The sequence below is a fragment of the Zea mays genome, chromosome 7, assembly GCF_902167145.1.
Source record: "Zea mays cultivar B73 chromosome 7, Zm-B73-REFERENCE-NAM-5.0, whole genome shotgun sequence".
Classification (NCBI taxonomy): domain Eukaryota; kingdom Viridiplantae; phylum Streptophyta; class Magnoliopsida; order Poales; family Poaceae; genus Zea; species Zea mays.
Genome location: NC_050102.1, coordinates 40,782,875 through 40,803,370, shown reverse-complemented (window position 1 = coordinate 40,803,370; position 20,496 = coordinate 40,782,875). Strand labels below are relative to the sequence as shown.

Here is a 20,496-nt window from a genome sequence, read left to right as displayed (position 1 = left end):
AATTTAGACATTATTTCAATGATTTTGGCCTAAAGATATGTTTAAACAAAAATATGATATACTACAAAGTTATAGATCTCTTTGAGCTCTACAATTTTCATATAAACTTTATCTTCATCCGATTTCATATGTAAAAGTTATGATTTTATAAATATATTATTATGCAGAAAAAAGAAAAAACGGGTACCCGAATTCCGGGTACCCGTATCCGACCCGAATATCCGGGTATTTACCGGGTAGTACTCGCTCCGTATCCGACCCGAATCCGAAGATGTACTATCCGGGTATTATCCATATCCGTCCCGAATATAAAAATACTCGTATCTGTATCCGAAAAATGGTCCCGAATCAGTACCCGTATCTGGTACCCGTTTCAGGTACCCTGCCCATTTTCACCCCTAGACGCACGAGAGCAGAAGCGTGTGGCCAGGGCGCGTAGGCGGGCACACGACCAACCGTTATGGCCAAGGTGTGAGGAGCAAGCGGATGCCATGGCCAGGCGCGAGGCGCAGGTGTCACACCTGGGTTCTAGGGGCACCAAAATCCGGGTGCAAAAATAATTACCAAGTGTGCTAGGATCAAGTCTCACACATATGATGACTCATGTTACAAAAACGAATGTCACTACTATATAATAGGATTCTGTACAAAATAAGTAAACAATTACATCATACAAATGCAACGATTCAGCAACCATAGTTGACTGGGAAACGACGACCTAGATCTCTCACGAACTCATCGCGATATCCTGCATGCTCCTCAACCTGCGGTACTTGATCTTGACCTGGGGGAATGTGAGTATAGCAAGGGTGAGCTCACATACGTTCATCGCTCAACAAGTTGTGGGTGATAATGTGCATGAGCTCACTTATAGTAGGACTCATATGAAGTGTAAAGCTTATTAAAGGAAGTGATTAAAGTTGAGCACTGCTTTTAAAGTTGGTCAAAGTTTTATTAACAGTTATTAGGTATAAGTAGATACCAACCCAAATAAATAAGAGATCAAAATTAATAATAACACTTATAATGCAATGCATATGACATATTAAGTTTAGTTCCATAAATTAATCATGCGAGAGTCCTAAGCTGCTCATGACCACGAGCACAACAGATATACCAGTTTTACACTCTGCAGAGGTTGTGCCCTTTACTCACAAGTCGTGTATCTCGTTTAGTCAGGGTTAGCTAGACCCTTAGACACTTCCGAGGTGAATGGCTAGGGATCCACTATGAAGCCTTTACAAAGTTACACTAGCTTCAGAAAACCCGCTACAGTTATAGGAAGGCAATATAGGAATCCCTCGTCCGAAAAGCCATCGCAGCATGATCGACCTGAGAACCTCCCTACACGCAACTCCCCTATTGCACTTGCCCCTTTCGGGTAAGGTAGTCCTCCACTAGCGTTCCATTCCACCCTTGTGGTAGCACGTGTTTCTCAAGTTAAACTCCATGTTCCAATTAACACAATGATCTTGTCATGAATAATAATTAAAACAACAGTATAATTGGAACATGATAATAATGTAATATTAATCCCAAACCAGATAGAGCAATATCATAACTAACCAAAAGTTTAGTGGTAAACAAGGTGTGAGATAAACAAGTCTAGGGAAACCTATTAGGTCCCATCAGATTAACATGAGCATGTCACAGTGATTAACATGAACATTATTGGGTAAAGAAAAGTGATTAAGGCACAACTTGCCTTATAATCTCGATAATCTGTTCTCCAAATGTTGACCCAAAAGTTAGGCTTATGATTCCTTGTCACCTCACCTCTACTCGTAGCAATACATACAATCAAACAAATAATGGATATGATAACATTACACTAAAGTATATGAAGAAATAACATAAGAATATTATACGCGTCGCTACGAAATCATAGGTTCAACAATAATTAAAATCGGAGTTAAAACGAAGAATTTATGGATAAAACAGTATTTTAGACGCAATAAATCTAATTGATACGATTTAATAGATATTGTATTTAAACTAAGCAAATATTAAATCAAAATATTTGAGTTGATATTAATCATTAACAATTATTTATAAAATGCGTAGGTTAGAACTATAAATTAGATTAACTAGATTATCTAGCTAATTAACACTAATTAAACAAGTAATTAATTAATTATTTAATTAAAATATGTGGCATAATTAAAACAATGTTATTACCACGTAAGCAAAATTAATATGAACCTAACGCAATTTAAATAGATTAAAACAAATTATTTGACCTAGACGATATCATATTTTTTTATAAATTAGTAGGACTACACAGAAATAGGTGACATGAAGCGATCTGATTGGTTAGATCGAGGTCACACGAAGAATTACAAAGTAAATAGACATAATATATAGAATTTAGGTGTGATCATCTTCTACCTCCCTTCCTCCTTTCCTCAGCTCTTCTTCAATGGTTTAGGGTTTAGGCCGGACTCGAGGGACCCTCTCCGCCCGACGATGCCACGACGAGCAACGACATAGGCTGACGATCATCTCTCTTTTGGCGATCAGCACGATTCCATGGCGGTGAACACAGACCGGCGAGAAATCCCGGTTGCTGGAGTCTATGTTCTCGCTCTTCTAGGCATCACGAGTACTCTACGAGCTGTAAATCTCCACATGCGCTCACCGGACTCCGGACGTCGGTGAGGCGTAGGAACCATCTCGACGCCCCAGTCTCTCTCTCCGCTCTCGACATTGGTGCCCTAGCTACGATTCTACCATGGCATTGCCCTATGGTTGGAGGTCCAAGATAATTACGGCATGCATATATATGGCCAAACTCCGTCATTGAGGCCGTGTGGAAGGTGGTTATGAAAAGATCGAACCTCCGCCGAACTTGGCGGGCCTATTCAGATCAAGGTGATCCTGAGCTTCTCGACGAGTCTGTTTTGCCCGGGCCCACCTACCAGATATGAGGAGCATGCGCGAGCTGTGGAGAGAAGAAACCGGTGTAAGATGAGGGGCTTCACGTGAGATTTTGAAACGGAATGCAGAACAGATTGGCATTTTGAGCACATCTAGCAGCAAGACATGGAGCAACGTGGATGGTGTCATCGTTACAGCATATATATAAAAAAGGGGAAAAACAAACATGGGAAAGAGATGTGGGCTTGGCTTCGGATAGTCAGATTGGATGAGCAAGAGTGGTCATGGGATGATGCATGTCGAGGTGAGGCTTTAAGCCTTTTTTTAATTTCTTGTTTCTTTTTTCTTTTTATTATTTCTCTATTTTCTGTTTTTATTTTTCAATTCCAATTTCAAATGAGTCCAAATTTCTATATTAAAAGCACATGCAAAAAGACTCCATCATGCAATTTTTTTATGTTAGTTATTTATTATCTCATTTTATTTATATAAATAGTTCAAACAACACATGTAACCTAGCATGAAAAAAATCATGTAAGATGTTTTACCATAATAATTATTCAAGAAAATAATTGAAACACATATCCAAAATTTTATATTTAACATTTATTTAACTTTTAGGAAAATAGTTTTAATTTATAATTTTATTATAAAGACTCTTTAAATTTTAAATTTTTAGAGAATTTTCCTGAATCCTAAGAATAGAATTTTGGTGTGTTATAGCAGGGGCCGGTGTGACCACCGCTCGTCGAAATGGCATTACTTGTGAGAATAGAAAAACGATTCATTTGTGTGTTAACGGATGGTAAAGGTGGATAATTTTACCCTATTCATGAGTTGAAATTATTAATTCATGAAGTACCCTTTTAGGTACTGCACACTTAAGTTAGGAGAAAGAAACTTTATGCTTTGTATAAAGCAGAGTTGTTGAAGTTGATACTGTTTGGCTAGATGTTTATAAAGCTAAGTTGATTTTTGTGAAATGAAGGAGTATCAAACATCCCTAAGAGCAACTCCAAGAGCTATCTAAAAAATCGTTCCTCAAAACACCATATTGGGGGCTGTTGAAAAATAATTCCTCCAAAAAAACTATATCCACATCAGAATGCTAATAACTAGTCCCTTAAAATTTTAAACTCTTTGCTACTAGACGTTGCCTGTCATCAGTCTTTGCGCTTGCTGCCTTCGATTCTGCTGATAGATCACTTTTGCTCTATTGAGGCCTGGCCTGGCCTCTCTTCGCTAAGTTCCTGCTTGACAAGTTGACATCAAGCTAGTTTTATTTTGCAATGGTCTGTACTGCAGAATGTTCATTTAATCAGTTATGTTTAAACACGGGAGGCCAACTAATAAATTGATTTGTTGGAGTTGATTAGTAATGCAGTGGAGGAGTTTACAGAATTCTCGCCTTCTGCAACATCTATCATGGTTCTTTGAGTATTATTCATCATATATAAGTAGAATTGAAAATAGTAAAACAAAACAATAGCCGAGACACATAAAATAGTAATCGAAGAAGTCTAAACTAGGCGACAAGTCAGGCAAATGTTCATGAAAATGAAACCGTTGTCATCCACCAACACAGGCAAGTCCTTATCATTGCCTGCTCCTGCGTTTGCCCCATCAGCAGGAACCGCCACCACGAGGGAAGAACAAGGTACTTGATGAGCAGAGTGCAGTCCTAATCACTGTCTGCTCCTACGTTTTCCGTCGCAGCTGCATTCAAGCCCTTACCGCAACCTGCATGCATGTCGTCGCCGCCGGAGAGGAGCAAGAGGGAGCTAGTATGGGTGGTAGGTGCGGGTGGCGCACGCACCCGGCGATGACGGGTCGGAGGCAGAGGCACGCAGGGAGGGGAGCACACGATGGCGTTCGGGGCGTGCTTATTGAGGTCGGGCCGTCGGGGAGGATCTCGACGAGCGGACGCGTGATCCCGAACGGCGCCGCTGAAGTTTCTCTCACCGCCGCCGACGCGGGAACCAGCAGCTGATGCGCGCGCTCGGCGATTGGGGAAGAATCCGTCACACGCAAATTTACGAGAGGCAAGCCAGTCGATGCGGGATGCGAACAATATTAGGGCAAGAACAGGGAACTGTTGGAGGGCTTAAAATGAGTTTTTTTCCCTTAAAACGTTTTTAGTGTTAGTTTACGGGTTCTCTTGGAGATGCTCTAGGGGCGGATATAACCCTGACTCCCTAAGACGCTGGTTCGCTTTTCTAAGTACCTGAGACACTTAATAGACTTTGTGATATAACCCTGAGCCTCTAAACCATAAATGCAATTACAAAATAATATGCATGGAGGGTCGAAGCCTGTCTCTTATATTTTTTTATCTAACCCCTAAAAACTCCTAAAAATCTATATAACTAAATGGTTTTTTGAAAAAATAGAAATTTCTTAGAAAAATTGAGGTTAACGAAGTAGCTTTTAACGGGATATTGCCCTTGATAACCCGCACGTCCGTTCGGCATCCAGAGTTTCCAGACTCCACTTCAACAAGAAGACAAAAAGCGCAAAAGCTCGCACTACGAAATGCCCAGACTGCCCCCGAAAACCCGCACCAAAACGTCAAAACCCCACGTCTCCATGAGTCCATCAGTCCATGACCCATTGCTTCTCCTCCCCGCTCGCTCTCCCCCGCGCTGTACTTTCTCTTCGGCGAAAACCCCACAACCACCGACCAGAGATGGCCGCGGTGAAACCCCAACCCCATTTCTCGCCGCACGCCACCTTCTCCGCGCCCGATGCCGGACCTGCCGACACCGGTTTCGCCGTCTTCCGCCTCCTCCTGCCCTCGTCCTTCTCCGACGCCGACACCATGCGCCTCTACGCCGCCGTCAACCCGTTGCGCCGCCGCACTGCCACGCTGCAGGTCCGCGTCGAGCCCCTCGACCCCGCCTCCGCGGGCGGCCGTGTCGTCGCCGCCATAGTTGGCCCCACCGTCCCCGTCCGCCGCGTCGAGGCCTCGTCCTCGTCCGCGGAGCCCCTCGCGCTCTCGCCGGCGCAGGAGGCGCTAGTCGCCGTGATTGATACCGAGGGCGCGCTCTGCTGCGCAGTCGAGAAGGAGGCTCGCGGCAAGGCCCGTCCCGGGTGCATCACGTGCCTGCTCCTGGTCGATGCTGACCGGCTCGAAGCTTCGACCGGGAGAGGCGTCATGGAGAGGATCGCCCTGGAGGCCGGCGCCGACGTGCGCGTCGCGATGTGGGAGGAGGGCGCGCAGCCGCCACGGGGGCAGCCGCTTGAGGAGGTTGTCGAGGTATACTGGCTATTTTCTCTTCTACAATTCTCTTAAGCTGTTGGTTGTACGTGCTACACTTGAATACTTGATACTTACTAATCGTTCAAAAAAAAAACTCGACCCGGGGTGCATAGATAGAAGGTCACAGCGAACGGTCCCGACCGATCCCGACCGAGAAACCCCCTAACCCTGCCATCCTGTCACTAACGGGGTGACTCACAGGCTGCCCACACAGCAAAGGCACCCAGGCCGACGTTGCCACAGCCGAGTCGCTCCCCCGAGAGCGAGCGAGAACAGCGAGGGGATTTTTATTTGTGAGAAATCAGGGGTCGAACCCCCGGGGGACCTCGCCGGCTCGCCGCCTTCACCACCCGGGATAAGCCCGGCCCTCGATACTTCCTAATTGTTATTGTGCACTGTGCATTGCAAATGCTCTTTTTTTGGGGACGTGCGGATTACGATTGCATACTGTACGTGAACTCACGCGTTTGGACTAGTGCACTGTCATGGAAAAATGATTGAACGTCTTTGTTTACATGGACATAGGAGTCCTAACTATAATTTAACAACGTAGAAAAGTGCAACTTATTTAAAGGTGCAGCTTGCTCTTTGCTGCCGTATGAGTAGGTATAGTTGTTTGTTGCTACGCACCATACCTACCTTTATGGATGATTTTCACGCAAGCTTGCACAATGTGAAGTCCAAAACACAAAGGTATTGTGCATCGAAGCTAACAATACTCTTGAGATTCTTTTGGATTTGACATGCTGTGCACTTTTTCCAGTGTAATATTATTTTGTTGAACTGGATCCATTTTGTTCTCATTGCATCATTTTAGTTATGCATTACCAGGTCGTGGGGTCGAAGCAGCCTCTCCGCTTTTGCACGGAAAGGCTTGCCTCGGTTTATTCCTTCCTCAGCCACTGGGTCTGTCCCTGCCACTGGGTCTGTCCCTTTATTGTTTCAGTGTTGCATTCATAGCATCTGGAGGTGCATCATGAGTCCATTTCTGTCTTTGTTTCCATGTTGGAAGAAAATATGAGTAACTTATAGGATACTATAGGTCTATAATATCTAGCCCAATGAATCACATATAACAAAACTTTGTTCTTGTATCACCTAATACACTGTAGCAATGAATAATCTACTTGGTTTCTGATTCATTTGCTGCAAAACGAAATTATGCAATATGCATAAAATGGCTTGCTAAATAATCAGGGACTCCCATTGAACTTTTTTGTTTGAAAGGTCTATTCTGTGGAGTTTCAATTCGATCATATGAAACTCAGAAAATGCTTAATTACCATGAAAGTTTATTGCTGTGATTTGCTACTCAACAGTTTCAGTTGATGTTTCTTATTATTTTTCAGATAACTGGAGATAGAACAGCTGTAAGGAAAGCTCTAGTTGCTTTGTCTAGCTTTCTTCAAGGTGACCTTCCAATCGGTAACTCAACAACTTATGTTAAGAAAGAAGGTTCAATACTCCCATGGGCATCTTCAGAAGTACCTGGGCCTAATATGGGGGCTTCGTGCTCAGAGGCATCCACAGAGTTTGCACAAGGCAGTGTTGCTAAGACTCATTGTCCAGAAGGTAATACAGGAGATGCTCAAAGTAAAACTCTTCAGCAAGTTTCATTCAGGCTTCTCTTGCCTACCTATCTTGCTGGAGGTTTGATTGGCAAGAAGGGCTTGATTATCAAAGGCATTGAAGTTGAAACTGGTGCTTGTATTGATGTTGGTGCACCTGTCGCTGGTTGCAAGGAACGTGTAATAACAATTTGCGCCCTAGAGGTTTGAATTTGAACACAAAAGGCTCCCTTTCCCATTGCTATTCTCTCTTTTAGTGAATAACCGGTGCTTAACTGTTTGTTTGATAAGATAACAATTTTCACAATGGTTAAATGGCTGTTTGACATCTCCATGAATCTAGAAACTTTGTATTATGTTTTTTGTGAATCATATTGTATATCTCATTCATTTTATATATTTGATTCCTGATCCTTGTAGAGCCCAGACTCGGAATATCATATAGTGCAAAGTGCACTACTTCTCATATTTGACAGGATGATGGAGATGGAAACCAATACACACTCAACATTTGAGAAAGCATCTCAATTCTTGGTCAGAGTCCTTGTGCTCAAAAACCAGTTTGGCTGTTTAGTTGGTTTGGGTGGTTCTATAATCAAGGAAATGGTGAATACAACAGGAGCAAGAATTCAAATATTGGACGATACAGAAATTCCGGCTTGTGCCTCTACCTTTGAACTAGTTGTACAGGCAAGCATATCTTTTGACACGAAAGCAATATAATAAGCAGTTTGCTAGTACTTGGTTCTTCTGTGCCATGCTGCAATTCATTCAGTTTTGAACAAATAATAGCCATTGTAACGAACTCAACCTTCTGATTCTCTACTGTGCACGCTTGGTATTTCTAGGACATAGCTTGCAAATGAAATGCTAATAACATGTTTCAAAATTCTATAAATATTTTTCATTTGTTTATTGTTCCTTTTATAGTGAATACTCTGTGTTTCTTCAAAATTTGCCTGTAATTTCTAATGTTTTCTATTTGCATTGGTAGTTAACAAATGGTTTGGAAGTCATGATTTGTTTCTTATAATGAATATGGTAAATGAACTTACTTGGACAACCAGATTTCAAGAACAGTATCAGTGCAGTAGTTCTTGACTGGTAATGGTGTTTCTATTTGATTTGTTGAAGATCCTAGTATTCCATGAGTACTTGGTTCATCACTCTCTTTTTTTTCACATTTTCGTTCTCTGAACTAACGATCTAAGCTTATTTATGATTCTTCAGTTCTCCTGCCATACATTGGACAGCGTTGTAATTGTTGAGGTTTATCTTTGTGCCTTACAGATCACTGGGGAGCTAATGAATATAAGGAATGCTTTATCCCTTGTTTTCTGGAAACTTCGTAACCATATTTTCTCCAATGAAACCGACTACAACAATTCCCATATTTCCTCTTCAGAAATTGCTGAATCAAATGCAACCAGCCAGGCGAATATTTATTCAACAATCCAATATTCAGTGGACAATGGCCATAAGGTTGATCATAGATCCCCTCTCAGTTATGGAGTGGACTCTGTGGAAAAGTCTTTCAGTGATTTAGAGCTCAGTTCTTCAGAAATTCAGGTTATCTCGTAGAACTTTGTTCTATGCTTATTTATATTTGCACCATGTTTGGTGGCTGGCGGAATAGGATTTCTAAGGAAGTTGCTGTTGTTTTGTGGAAGTGGCTTTATTCCCTCGTGATCTTGGGCGCTTGGACTGTTAATCCATAAGTCTGTCTTTGATGGCGCTTCTCGTGTTGCTCGTGTGTTGATGCTAGCTGTAGAGGAGTTACACGTTTTGGGATTTTGTTGGGGCATGAGGAACTCACCTCCTTGCCCTAGCACCTCTTGAAGATTGATTTGTTGGTGTTAGAGGTTGTGGTCGGTCTATGTGTTTTTGTGGCACGAATGTTTTAGGAACCTAAGTGTGTTGGAGGTGCATGGTGGCGTTGTAAGGGTCCTTACCCCTTTTTCTTCTAAATATAATGATACACATCTCTCCAGTGTGCTCGCTGAAGGGCTGAGCTACGTGTGCCCACCATTGTTTTCAGATCGTCCGACTAATTGCGATTAGTCACGATTAGTCGGGCTGGTCGGTACTCTTGGTTCGATTAGGGTGCTCGATTCGATCAGGAGAGCTGATCGTCCATATCGTACGATTAGTCGGCGATATGGAGCGATTAATCGGGCTGATAAGCTATCAGTCGATTATTTTGAGACCTATGTTAAGTGCCAAAAAGTTGCAGCAGCTCAGGATTTGCAGCAAGGAGATGACAGTGATAGTCACAATGAAAATGATCATCAAGAGCCAACTCAAAATGATCAAGATGCTGCAGAAAAAGCAATTGATGACGAAGAAGAATCTGGAGCTGCAGGTGATCAATTCAAGCTGGATGATGATCTCATATAGGTGTTGCCTTGTTAGTCATGGTCTTGTAAATTCAAGACTTGCAGTTTCATAGTTCCATATAGACTTGCTGGTGCTATTTTCAACTTTTCATACTGCTTTTATTCAAGAAAAAAACTTTTCATACTGCTTTGTTAGTGAATGGTGATCATTTTAGGCTTGATGTAGCATCTTAGTCATATAGTCTAATCTCTTAATTGAGTTTATTCTAAGTATAGTTTATAGTCTATACTCTATAGTCTATAGTCTATACTATCTATATATATGCCCTGGAAATATGCAGGACGACCAGGTGGGTGATTAGGGTCGATCAGGGGTGACTAATCGCCCTGATCGTCGCCTAATCACAACTAATCGGCTGATTGCCTAGTCAGAACGATCAGTCGATTAGGCATCGATCAAGCGATCTGAAAACACTGGTGCCCACTCCTGCCTTGACTTGCTTCGAGGTGTTGACTGCCTTGTACTTTCCTCGACCTGTTCACCATCGGTCTCCCTCGTACCATCCTCTACCCATCGCGTCCTCACCGATCCTCATTGGTGCTTCATTATGGAGGAAGAATATGGGGTTCTTCTCACCAATCATACTTGGGACTTGGGGCCGCGTCCTCGTAGCGACAATGTGGTGACCGACAAGTAGGTCTGGACTCACAAGAGGAAGGGTGACTGCTCTTTGGACAGGGTACAAGGCTTAATGGGTCTTTTGGGGTTTCACTCAGCGTCCTGGTGTCAAATACGACAGAACTTTCAGTCTTGTGTCCGGTCAAGCTAGCCACTGTCTGCATAGTTTGTCACTAGCCCTCTCATAGTCTTGGTCTGTCCATCTGTTAGACGTCAAGAATGCATTTCTTCATGGCACCTTGATTGAGACCGTGTATTGCACTCAGCTGACTAGTTTCGTTGACTTAGCTCATTTGGACATGGTCTGCAAACTCAACAAGTCATTGTATGGTCTGCAATAGGCATCTTGTGCTTGGTATAGCCGGTTTGGTTCATTTTTTCTCTTGTTGGGTTTTATGGAGGCTAAGTCGGACACCTCGCTGTTCATTTACCAGAGATGCAATGACACTATGTACCTCCTCTTTGTCAAAAAAAATATTGTTCTCATAGCCTCTAGTGCGACCATCTTGCAACACACTATTTCAGCATTGAAGCAAGAGTTCACTATGAAGGATTTGCGCTAGCTTCACCATTCCTTGGGTACTGTAGTTGAGCACCGCCCTAATGCGCTGTTCCTTCACCAGTGATAGTTTACTCTAGTCATTCTTGAGCGCACTGGAATGGTGGAGCGTAAGCTGTGTGCCACTCTAGTGGATGCTCAGGCGAAGGTTTCCTCAAATGCTAGTGCTCCAGTCAATGACCCCATTGCCTACTGAAGCCTGATAGGGGCTCTTCAGTACCTCACCTTCATCAGGCCAAACATCTTCTATGTTGTTCAACAGGTGTGCCTCCACATGCATGATCCGCAGGAGCCGCATCTTACCGCTGAAGAGGATTCTCCAGTACCTTCGAGGCACTTCTGACTACGGCCTTCTTCTTCGATGGTCCTCACTGATCGAGCTCGTCGTCTACATCGATGCTAACTGAGAAGTGTCTGGACACATATAGGTCCACCTATAGCTACCCCGTGTTCCTTGGGGCAACCTTGCCTCCTAGTCATCGAAGCGGGAGATTGTGGTCTCCTGCTTCGAGGCCGAATATCGCGCAATGGTGAATGGTGTAGTTGGGGTGTCCTGGCTTCGCCAGCTCCTGCATGAGCTCCATAGTCTCCCTCACCCGGAGTATACTTGTCTACTGCAACAACAGCAACACAGTCTCTCCATCAATCCTGTCGAACATCAGCGCCCGAAGCATGTCGAGATTGGTCTCCACTTTGTTTGTGAGCACGTCGCCATCGGGGATGTTTGTGTCCTCCACGTTCCAATGACTTCACAGTTCGCCGACATCTTTGTCAAGGGCCTATCCTCAGTGTTCTTGGTGTTTCGCTCTAGTCTCAACATCTGTTGTGGCTAGAGTTTCGACTGGGGTGTTAGACTGTTATGTGACTTGGGCCAAGAGCCCAGCCCAAGAGGGATGTTTAATGCAGCGCAATACAAGTTTCACTTATCTTCCACAGAAAAGTAATGTCAGATGCTTTTAATAGCTTTTTCTTCATCCCCTCTTAGCTATGCCCACATGTATCTATATCTGCCGATTTGGGACTTGAGTGGAATCTGGGTCACACATTGACAGCATCACTGTAGCTGTAGTTATGATCCTTACAAACAGTCAAATAAATATTGGGCAAATTACTTTTTTTTTCATATTTCAGCCATTCAGTTGCATGATAAATCTTCATTTTTTCATATTAGTTCAGCCATTCACGTGCTTGAACCTTTTGTGGCTTCTGTTAGGTTTCATCTGCAGCCTACCCAACTTGCTTGAGACCAAAAGACTTTGTTTTTTGTTAGTTCTCTTCCTCTGTTTTGCTATTTCTCGTGGAATCTTTTACTCGAACACCTTTTACTCGAACACGCGGGAGAACTACACATCATGATATTAAAAAGAGAGAAAAGGTCTAAAAAAGACCAAGTACAAGGTGCCAAGCACCCAAAGAAAGAAGAAAACCAAAAAAACCAAAAAACTAATTCAGCATGAACTCAGCTGTCTTGGCACTCAATAAGCGAGTTAAAAACCTAATTGATCTGGTCAAGATCAAGTCTGCGAAATGGTGACTGTTTCAAATTGTTATGGAGTTGGTAGCCTTGTTCTGATGAAATAGTGGAAAGGTGTGATTGGGTGGATATTTTATGGCATATTGATTCACAGGTGTCACTATGCAAAATGCATGAAACCAAGGCATGTGGAAACCGGCAACTTGTGTGTTCTGTCATCTGAAAGGCGTTTTAAGTTTATTTTTGTTTTCAAAATAATTGTTGTTTGTTTCTGAAGAAGACATTTGAAAATTTCGCGCTGTTATGCATGAAACTTTAAGCCTTCTGTTTCTTCAACACCACTAGAGATCTCCTTTCACTTGGCAAGCTTATACTCACCATATGAGCTATTTCTAATTTTGTACTGCTGCAGCAGCTATGTTCTAATATACACTTATTTTGTGGCACTACTGAATAAATATTTGATAGCAGAAACCTGATAACGGGAATGGTGTCAGGATCAACAATTCAGATAGCGGGATTCAGAACCCTAGTGACTGGAATGGCATTGTAACCAATAACTTAAATGATGGAATTATTTCTTCAGATGAAAACAATCTTGTGAGGTAATAGTTTTATCTGTCTTTGTTGTTTGATCTCTGCTTCCACACTAGTGTGATGCTCCCTTTAGAATTTGATAGCTCCCTTTAGAATTTGATAGCTGTGACGAATATGGTTACTTCAGTGTTTTGGAGTGCATCAATTGTTTGCCTTGTTATTTGTTATTAACTTGTATTTGCTGCATTATCTCCAGCATATTAAAGTTTATACCAATATCAGTCTCTGCCATTTTTGGTTATGTTCTTTTAACCGCAAAGTATTTCCTTTTTAGTTTTTTGTTACTTTGCCATACCACTGCTTTGCACATTTCATCAACATGGGCGAGTTGATGACCCTTATTTTTGACTGCTAGTAAATTTTAGCAAATCTCTACCATTCTTGTTTATGTTCTTGTAACCACAAAGTATTTCCTTTTGTAGTTATTTGTTACTTAGAATAAAAGTGTACAGCGAGTCTGACATACCACTATGCACATTTCATCAACATGGGGAGTTGATGACTCTTATTTTTGACTGCTAGTAAATTTTAGCAACTTGTGCTTCGGGTTGCAGGGGAGCTGAGCATGCTGCGATAACAAGAATCACATACGAGACTGCTGTTTCTGGGAGTATCCTAACTCTTGTTTATGGTGATAATGGGAGCAACCTGGCCAAGCTTACAGAGGTCTTGCTCTGCAACTACTTAACCTAACATGCTTCAATGCTTGTTACGATTGCATTATACTTTCGCTCAGAATTTACATTAAATCTTCATCTATATTTTTTTGAATTTTATGACTTGAAATTTTTAGATGATGGAATTCAAAAGCGCAGCCTCCATGAGTCAACAAAATGAAATGATTTCCAGGATGAACACACAATAGTTGCTTTGTAGGGTGTGTGCCACTGCCACGTCTTTAGGGTTTCCTATGATCACGCGTGCTGCGGGTGTTTTGGTCTCTTGTACTCACTACTGGAAAATGGCAAAGGTCCGGCGGACGCCTGATTTCCGATGGCCTCCAAGGCAGCCGTCGGACATAGGGTTAAAATCCGACGGCTATCATTGGTCGCCGGACATAGGCACCTATCTCCGACGGCTGTCAGAGGGGCCGTCGGACATAGGGTTATGTTCGATGGCTTGGCGGGGCCGTTGAAAATAATAGACGTGGGCCCCACCGACGGACGTAAAACTGTTACCGAGGATAAACCCCGACGGCCGAAAGTGGCCGTCGGATATAGCCTATGTCCGACGGTTGCCGTCGAAAATAAGGGTATTTCTCACCCTTTACGACCGAGGGATTGGTACCGTTGGACATAAGGCTTCGGCCGTCGGAAATAGCTTATGTCCGACGGCTTAAGGTTTACTAGTCGGTTGCTCGTGTTGCGACGGCTTACAAAAATACCTATGTAAACTATCAACAAAAAAAAATCAATATTTTTTATTGATTGTCTCCGCTCTCCGTATAATATTTTTTTGATTTAGCTAACTAATATTATTATTTACTCCATTCAATATGTCTTGGTACAACACGACCAATAAAGTGAGCGATTAGAAAAGAGTTCACAACGACTGGCTGAACGAACAGAGATTATAAAATGACATAATTTCACCATACAGAGACCAAATAAGAGAAAGTTTGTGAGCTCAAGTTTCTAAAATAAGTCACATGAACTCAAACTTATAAAAAAGATAGATCAAAATATGGAGTGATTGCTAAAGTCAGGCATCTATCAATAAAAACTAGATGCGTTCCATATAAATTATGCTACTTCGTAGTAATTACTAACGTTTAAAACCAACAAATAACCTTTTATTTTACTGTTAGTGTGACAAATTATTGTTGCTCCATCCAATTAAGCAACCTAAAGTACCATTGAGTCAATTGCGCCAATGTGGTCTCAGAAACGAGCTAATGCTTGCAAGAGCCAAGAACGTTGTGCCGTGCTTGGGCTGTAGCCTCGGCCCGTAGTGCTGGCTCGGTCTGACACGATTATAATTTTTTTATTTTACAAAAAAAACATATATACATATATACAATTTATATTTAATATTAAAAACATCTGAACATGATGTTCTACTGGTTAGACAACTTCACCCAGTGTCTTCTGCCCTTCTTCCATCAGGCATGGGTTCGAACTCCAACTCCTGCATTTGAAATAGCTGAGGGGTTATATGTAAAAAATGATGTACATCGGGTTAATTTGAAATAGCTGTGAGGGGTTATTTATAAAAAAAATGACGCGGGACGACCGTTGAAACTGTTGCTTTAAGTATAGTATAGATTTCCGATGGGTTTAGCCGTGGGCCCTGTTTTACTGTAGTGACTGATAACTAGGCGCAGGTGCTTGTCTCTCCTATGCATTGTTCTCTCTTTTATTGAAATGACATGAAGCTCTCTGGAGTCGTTCAAAGAAAAAAAAGGGACTAATGCACAACGCAAGATTCAGAGGTTTATATTTGGACCTGACCTTATTGATCATGGTTATTTTCTTTTCAAAAGAAAAGTAAGGTCCGACTTCATAAAAAAATTACCAGTTTTTTCTGCTTCCATCTGTTGAAACACAACTACACAAGATGCATTGGGCTCTTAGTTTGCAAAATCATCCATGAATAGAAAACTATGAATCTAAAAAAACCCAAAACATCTTATAATTTGAAGTGGAGGGTGTAGCTATATACTGTTACTAACAGTTCACAACAGCTCGCTTCAAAATATGGTTGCTACTTTAGTCTATTCAATCATATCTGTATACTAGTTCTTGCATTTTTGTGCCACTTGTTTCATTATCAGATCAAGATTTCTGATTTTATGCGCCACTGAATTCTGTACTTGATATAATGTACATGTAGGGTTACCATGTTAGATCATTATTTTATGTCTTCGTTTTATTTTTTTCATGTGAATCCAGGTATCTGGTGCTGACATTATCGTCTACAATCCACCTTCCGAGGGCAACGAAGCTATGATCGTGGTTTCTGGACCACCGGATCAGGCACAATCAGCTCAGCGCCTACTCGTCGAGTTGATCCTACAGGGACACCCCGGCACCTGCCTTTCTGCTTAATACGGCAGATAACCTTGTCGTGAAATATACAACGATGGTTGACGTGCAGACTGTTAGCTGGGGAACTGAATTTTATGACTCGAACTGCGTGGGGAATATGGAGTTTGAACCATGTGATTGATACGTTGTGTACCTTTATCTATACGTAGTACTTATCCTGTGCCCAATGTTTATCGGCATCGCGACTAATTTTGAAACTCTTGCAGCCTTGCAGGACCGATTCGGTGAAGCTAGTGATAACATAAAAAGCGGTCGATTCGGTGCTTGCAGTATTGTCATTAAATTCAATTTGAATCCTTATTCAAGGTTCAAAGTACATATGTTGGGAGTTTAATTATCACAGCAAACTTGCATGACATTATTGTGTCCCGAAAATGCGAAGCCTAAACAATATCACATCATGTGACGTGGCCTATGCTATCTCGATAATTCCTGTATTTCATATCGGATACATATCCGAGATACCGATATATGACGGATACGAGGTGCACAATTAGGGATGGTACCAAATATTTTTTCATAACTCATTTAAGCCTTTAAATAATTTTAATTTTAAAATAAATAGGAATGAAGTTTCATCCTAATCCGAAGCCCCCAATACTACATAGCTTAGAGCTCATTATTATCTATCTACGTAGAATCTCAAATAAAATTTAAAAATAAAAATTTTCTAATTTTGGATATTTTGATTGATATATAAAGTTTTCCAACTAAAAAATAAAAAAATCTAATTTTCAATACTTATATCGATACAAAATATATGCACAATATCCAAAATAAAAATAAATACTTCTTCTGTTCTAAAATATAATTCTTTCTGGACTTTTTTGTCCACATTCGAATTAATAATAATGAATATAGACATGTATATAAATTATATTTATAGGTTAGATAATGAATGCATGTTATTCTAAAATGAGTTATATTCAAGATGGAGGGAGTAGATTGCTGTATGTCTTTGTAGTTGTAACACGTACCCATATATGATGTGTCGTTGTATAACAGTAACACGCCTCTTTTTTATTTTTATAAATATAACATAGCAAACTAAATACTTTTAATATTATATATGCGTTCGGATGTTGGATCTCAAGAATAGGATAGTCAGCACCTCGCACGTGTGCTGAACTCAGAACAACTTGAAGAAGAATAGGAACAGAAGAAGTCTGATAGAGTTAGGAATAGAGTTTCAGTTCTCATCATATCTCTTTATACCGAATTAGTTGCTCTCTTTATACGATGGCCATGGGCCGAATTCACACAGTCCACTCCAGGACCAAGTGGCGCGTTCTGGGTTTCTTCCTGCCTCGGCTCATCCTTGACATCAGATTTATACGCCTATCCTCCTGTGTGGATGAACAAGTGCTGACGTCCCCCTCCCCTTCGATGATGCTTGCCCCCAAGCAATTGCATTTGGAAATTGTTGGCGAAGAGTTTCAGAGTCCTCCCATGTGGACAACGCTTAGCCGGACCAACGCACGAGGACTTGATCCACTGGTGCTTCACCGCACATGATAGAATGTCGATTCAGCACCTGAAGAGGAAACTGTAAAGCAACAGTGTCATCAGGTAAGGTAGCACTCACCTAATACTTGGAAGAAGTCACTAGTTTAAGCTGGGACACATGGAACACGTGGTGAACAGTAGAGGCAGCAAGGAGATCGAGCTTGTAAGCGACTGAGCCGATGCGTTGCAAACACCTCGAAGGGACCAAAATACTTAAATGTAATCTTGTGATTAGTGCGTGGAGCTATAGAAGTTTGAATGTATGGCTGCAATTTGAGGTACACGAGTCCCCAACCCTAACGACAAAGACACTATCAGATCTGCCCTTGTCAGCTTGTTGCTTCATGCCGTGCTGAGCACGACAAAGATGTCGTTGTACTAACTTGGGCATTAATTCCCTTTTGGAAAGTCATGCGGAGCGATCAACATTAGTGACTGTATCTTTCGGGTAAGACCAAACTTCCTGGGAGGGTGCCCATATAGCACCTCAAACGGACCTCGACCCAAGGCAGAGTGGAAACTGGTGTTATACCAAAATTTGGCTAGAGGAAGTCAAATAATCCATTTAGTTAGGCAAGCATGGATAAAGCACCATAAAAAAGTTTCCAGGCATTGCTTGACACATTATGTTTGACCATTGGATTGCGAGTGATAAGAGGATCCTATATGTAACTGAGTACCAACAAGCTTAAACAACTTTGGCACATGTTACTTGTGAAAATTCGATCCCGATCAGAGATGATAGCCTCTAGCATGCCATGTAATTTGTAAACAGAGGATATGAACAACTTTGACACTTTGAAGGTGGTATAGGGATGCAAGAGAGGTATGAAATGATCATATTTGGAGAACTTGTCGACCACGACTAGTTACTATCAGCATGTGCAAATTTGGGCAAGATTTCAATCAAGTCCAAGGACACAACCTGCAATTCCTGCTCCAGTACTGGTAATGGCTGAATAAGCCAATGGTATTTGGACCGATCTAGATTCAATTGTTGACAAACAGAACACCCAACGACATATTCTTTCATAGTAGTCTTCATGTTTGGCCAAGCAAACAATTGATGGATCCGTTGGTAAGTCACCAGAAATATCGAGTGTCCCCCAAGGGCGCTGTCATGCAAGACTGTAATAATCTTAAGCTGTAATGATAGGTTGTGACTAATCCAAATTCTAACTTTGTAACAAATAATCCCAACATTGAGCTAAAAAGTGTTTGTAGCATCCTGTTGGAGGGCCAACTCGATGAGCAACTATTGAGCTTTGGTATCCTATTGGAAGCTACCGACCACTTCAGATAACCACTCAGGACTGCTACAAGAAATGACATATAAACTAAAATTGTCATGAGGGCGGCGAGATAATGCATCTACAGCACCATTCTCCACCCCTTTCTTATACAAAATCTTATAATGAAGACTGAGAAGCTTAGTAAACACCTTTCGTTGTCATGGCACATTAAGCCTCTGTTCAGACAAGTGAGTGAGACTACGTTGGTAAGTGTAAATGACAAACTCATCATGCTGTAAATAGGAGTACCATTGATCCACTATTAGTAAAATTGCAAACTATTCTTTCTCATAAGTAGAGAGTCCTTGGTTCTTCACTCCTAAAGCCTTATTGACAAAAGCAAGAGGGTGACCCTACTGACACAAAATAACACCAATACCATTCCCTGAAGCATCTGTTTGAATAGCAAAAGGAAGAGCAAATTTGGGCAACTAGAGCACTAGTGCAGAAGATAAGGCTAGTTTGATAGCATGAAAGGCCTGCTCATGATCAGTGGTACAAACAAAAAGAGTATGTTTCTTCAATAGATTAGTGAAAGGCTTGGCAATGACAACAAAGTGTCGGACAAACTTCCTATAGTAGCTTGCGAGACCTAAAAATCCCCTGAGTTCCTTGCAATTCTTTGGTGCAGCCCATGAAGAGATAACTTCCACCTTGGAAGGGTTAGTAGCCACAAGCCGACACCCCGAGCATATATAACATGGCCAAGATATGTTATCTCCTCTTGAACAAAGGATCATCTGGTAAGTTTAATTTGCCAACAGTCCACTCTAAGAAGCTCAAAGACAACTTCAAGGTTATGCACATGGTCCTAACAAATTGTTCTATAGACTAGGTTGTCATAAAAAACACAAGCACACGCTTGTAGAGAAGAGACAACAAGGTCCGGTTCATGGCACCCTGAAAGGTGGTTGGAGCTCCAGAAAGGCCAAATGCCATCACTTTGAACTCAAAATTTCCATGGTGTGTTTGGAACACGGTTTTGTATTGGTCCCCAGGAGCCATACAAATCTGATGGAAGCCTGCCCAAAGATTCAATGTGGAAAATCAGGCAGCCCCATAAAGCTCATCGAGGAATTCATCGATCACTAGAACATGGAACTTGGTTTTATCAATCAAGAAATTAAGATGCCTATAGTCGACATAAACTCGTAAGAATTGTCCTTCTTCACCAAAATGATAGAAGAGAAGAATTCACTTTTGCTATGTTGAATGATGCCTGCCTGCAGCATTTCAACATCTTGCTTTTCCATCTTAATTTTCAAATCCATCACTTAGCAGTATGGACACATCTGAACAGGA

General features: G+C 41.7%; 1 protein-coding gene across 1 annotated transcript; it reads left to right on the top strand.

Annotated features, from left to right (window-relative positions):
* The first annotated feature begins 5,524 nt into the window (after positions 1–5,524).
* Positions 5,525–16,533, top strand: LOC100501627 (uncharacterized). The gene is made up of 7 exons (NM_001196310.1): positions 5,525–6,133; positions 7,486–7,908; positions 8,125–8,394; positions 8,995–9,273; positions 13,224–13,357; positions 13,904–14,015; positions 16,241–16,533. The coding sequence occupies exons 1-7, from the start codon at positions 5,564–5,566 to the stop codon at positions 16,394–16,396; spliced, it is 1,944 nt and encodes a 647-aa protein (NP_001183239.1). The 5' UTR covers positions 5,525–5,563; the 3' UTR covers positions 16,397–16,533.
* The last annotated feature ends 3,963 nt before the right edge of the window (positions 16,534–20,496 follow it).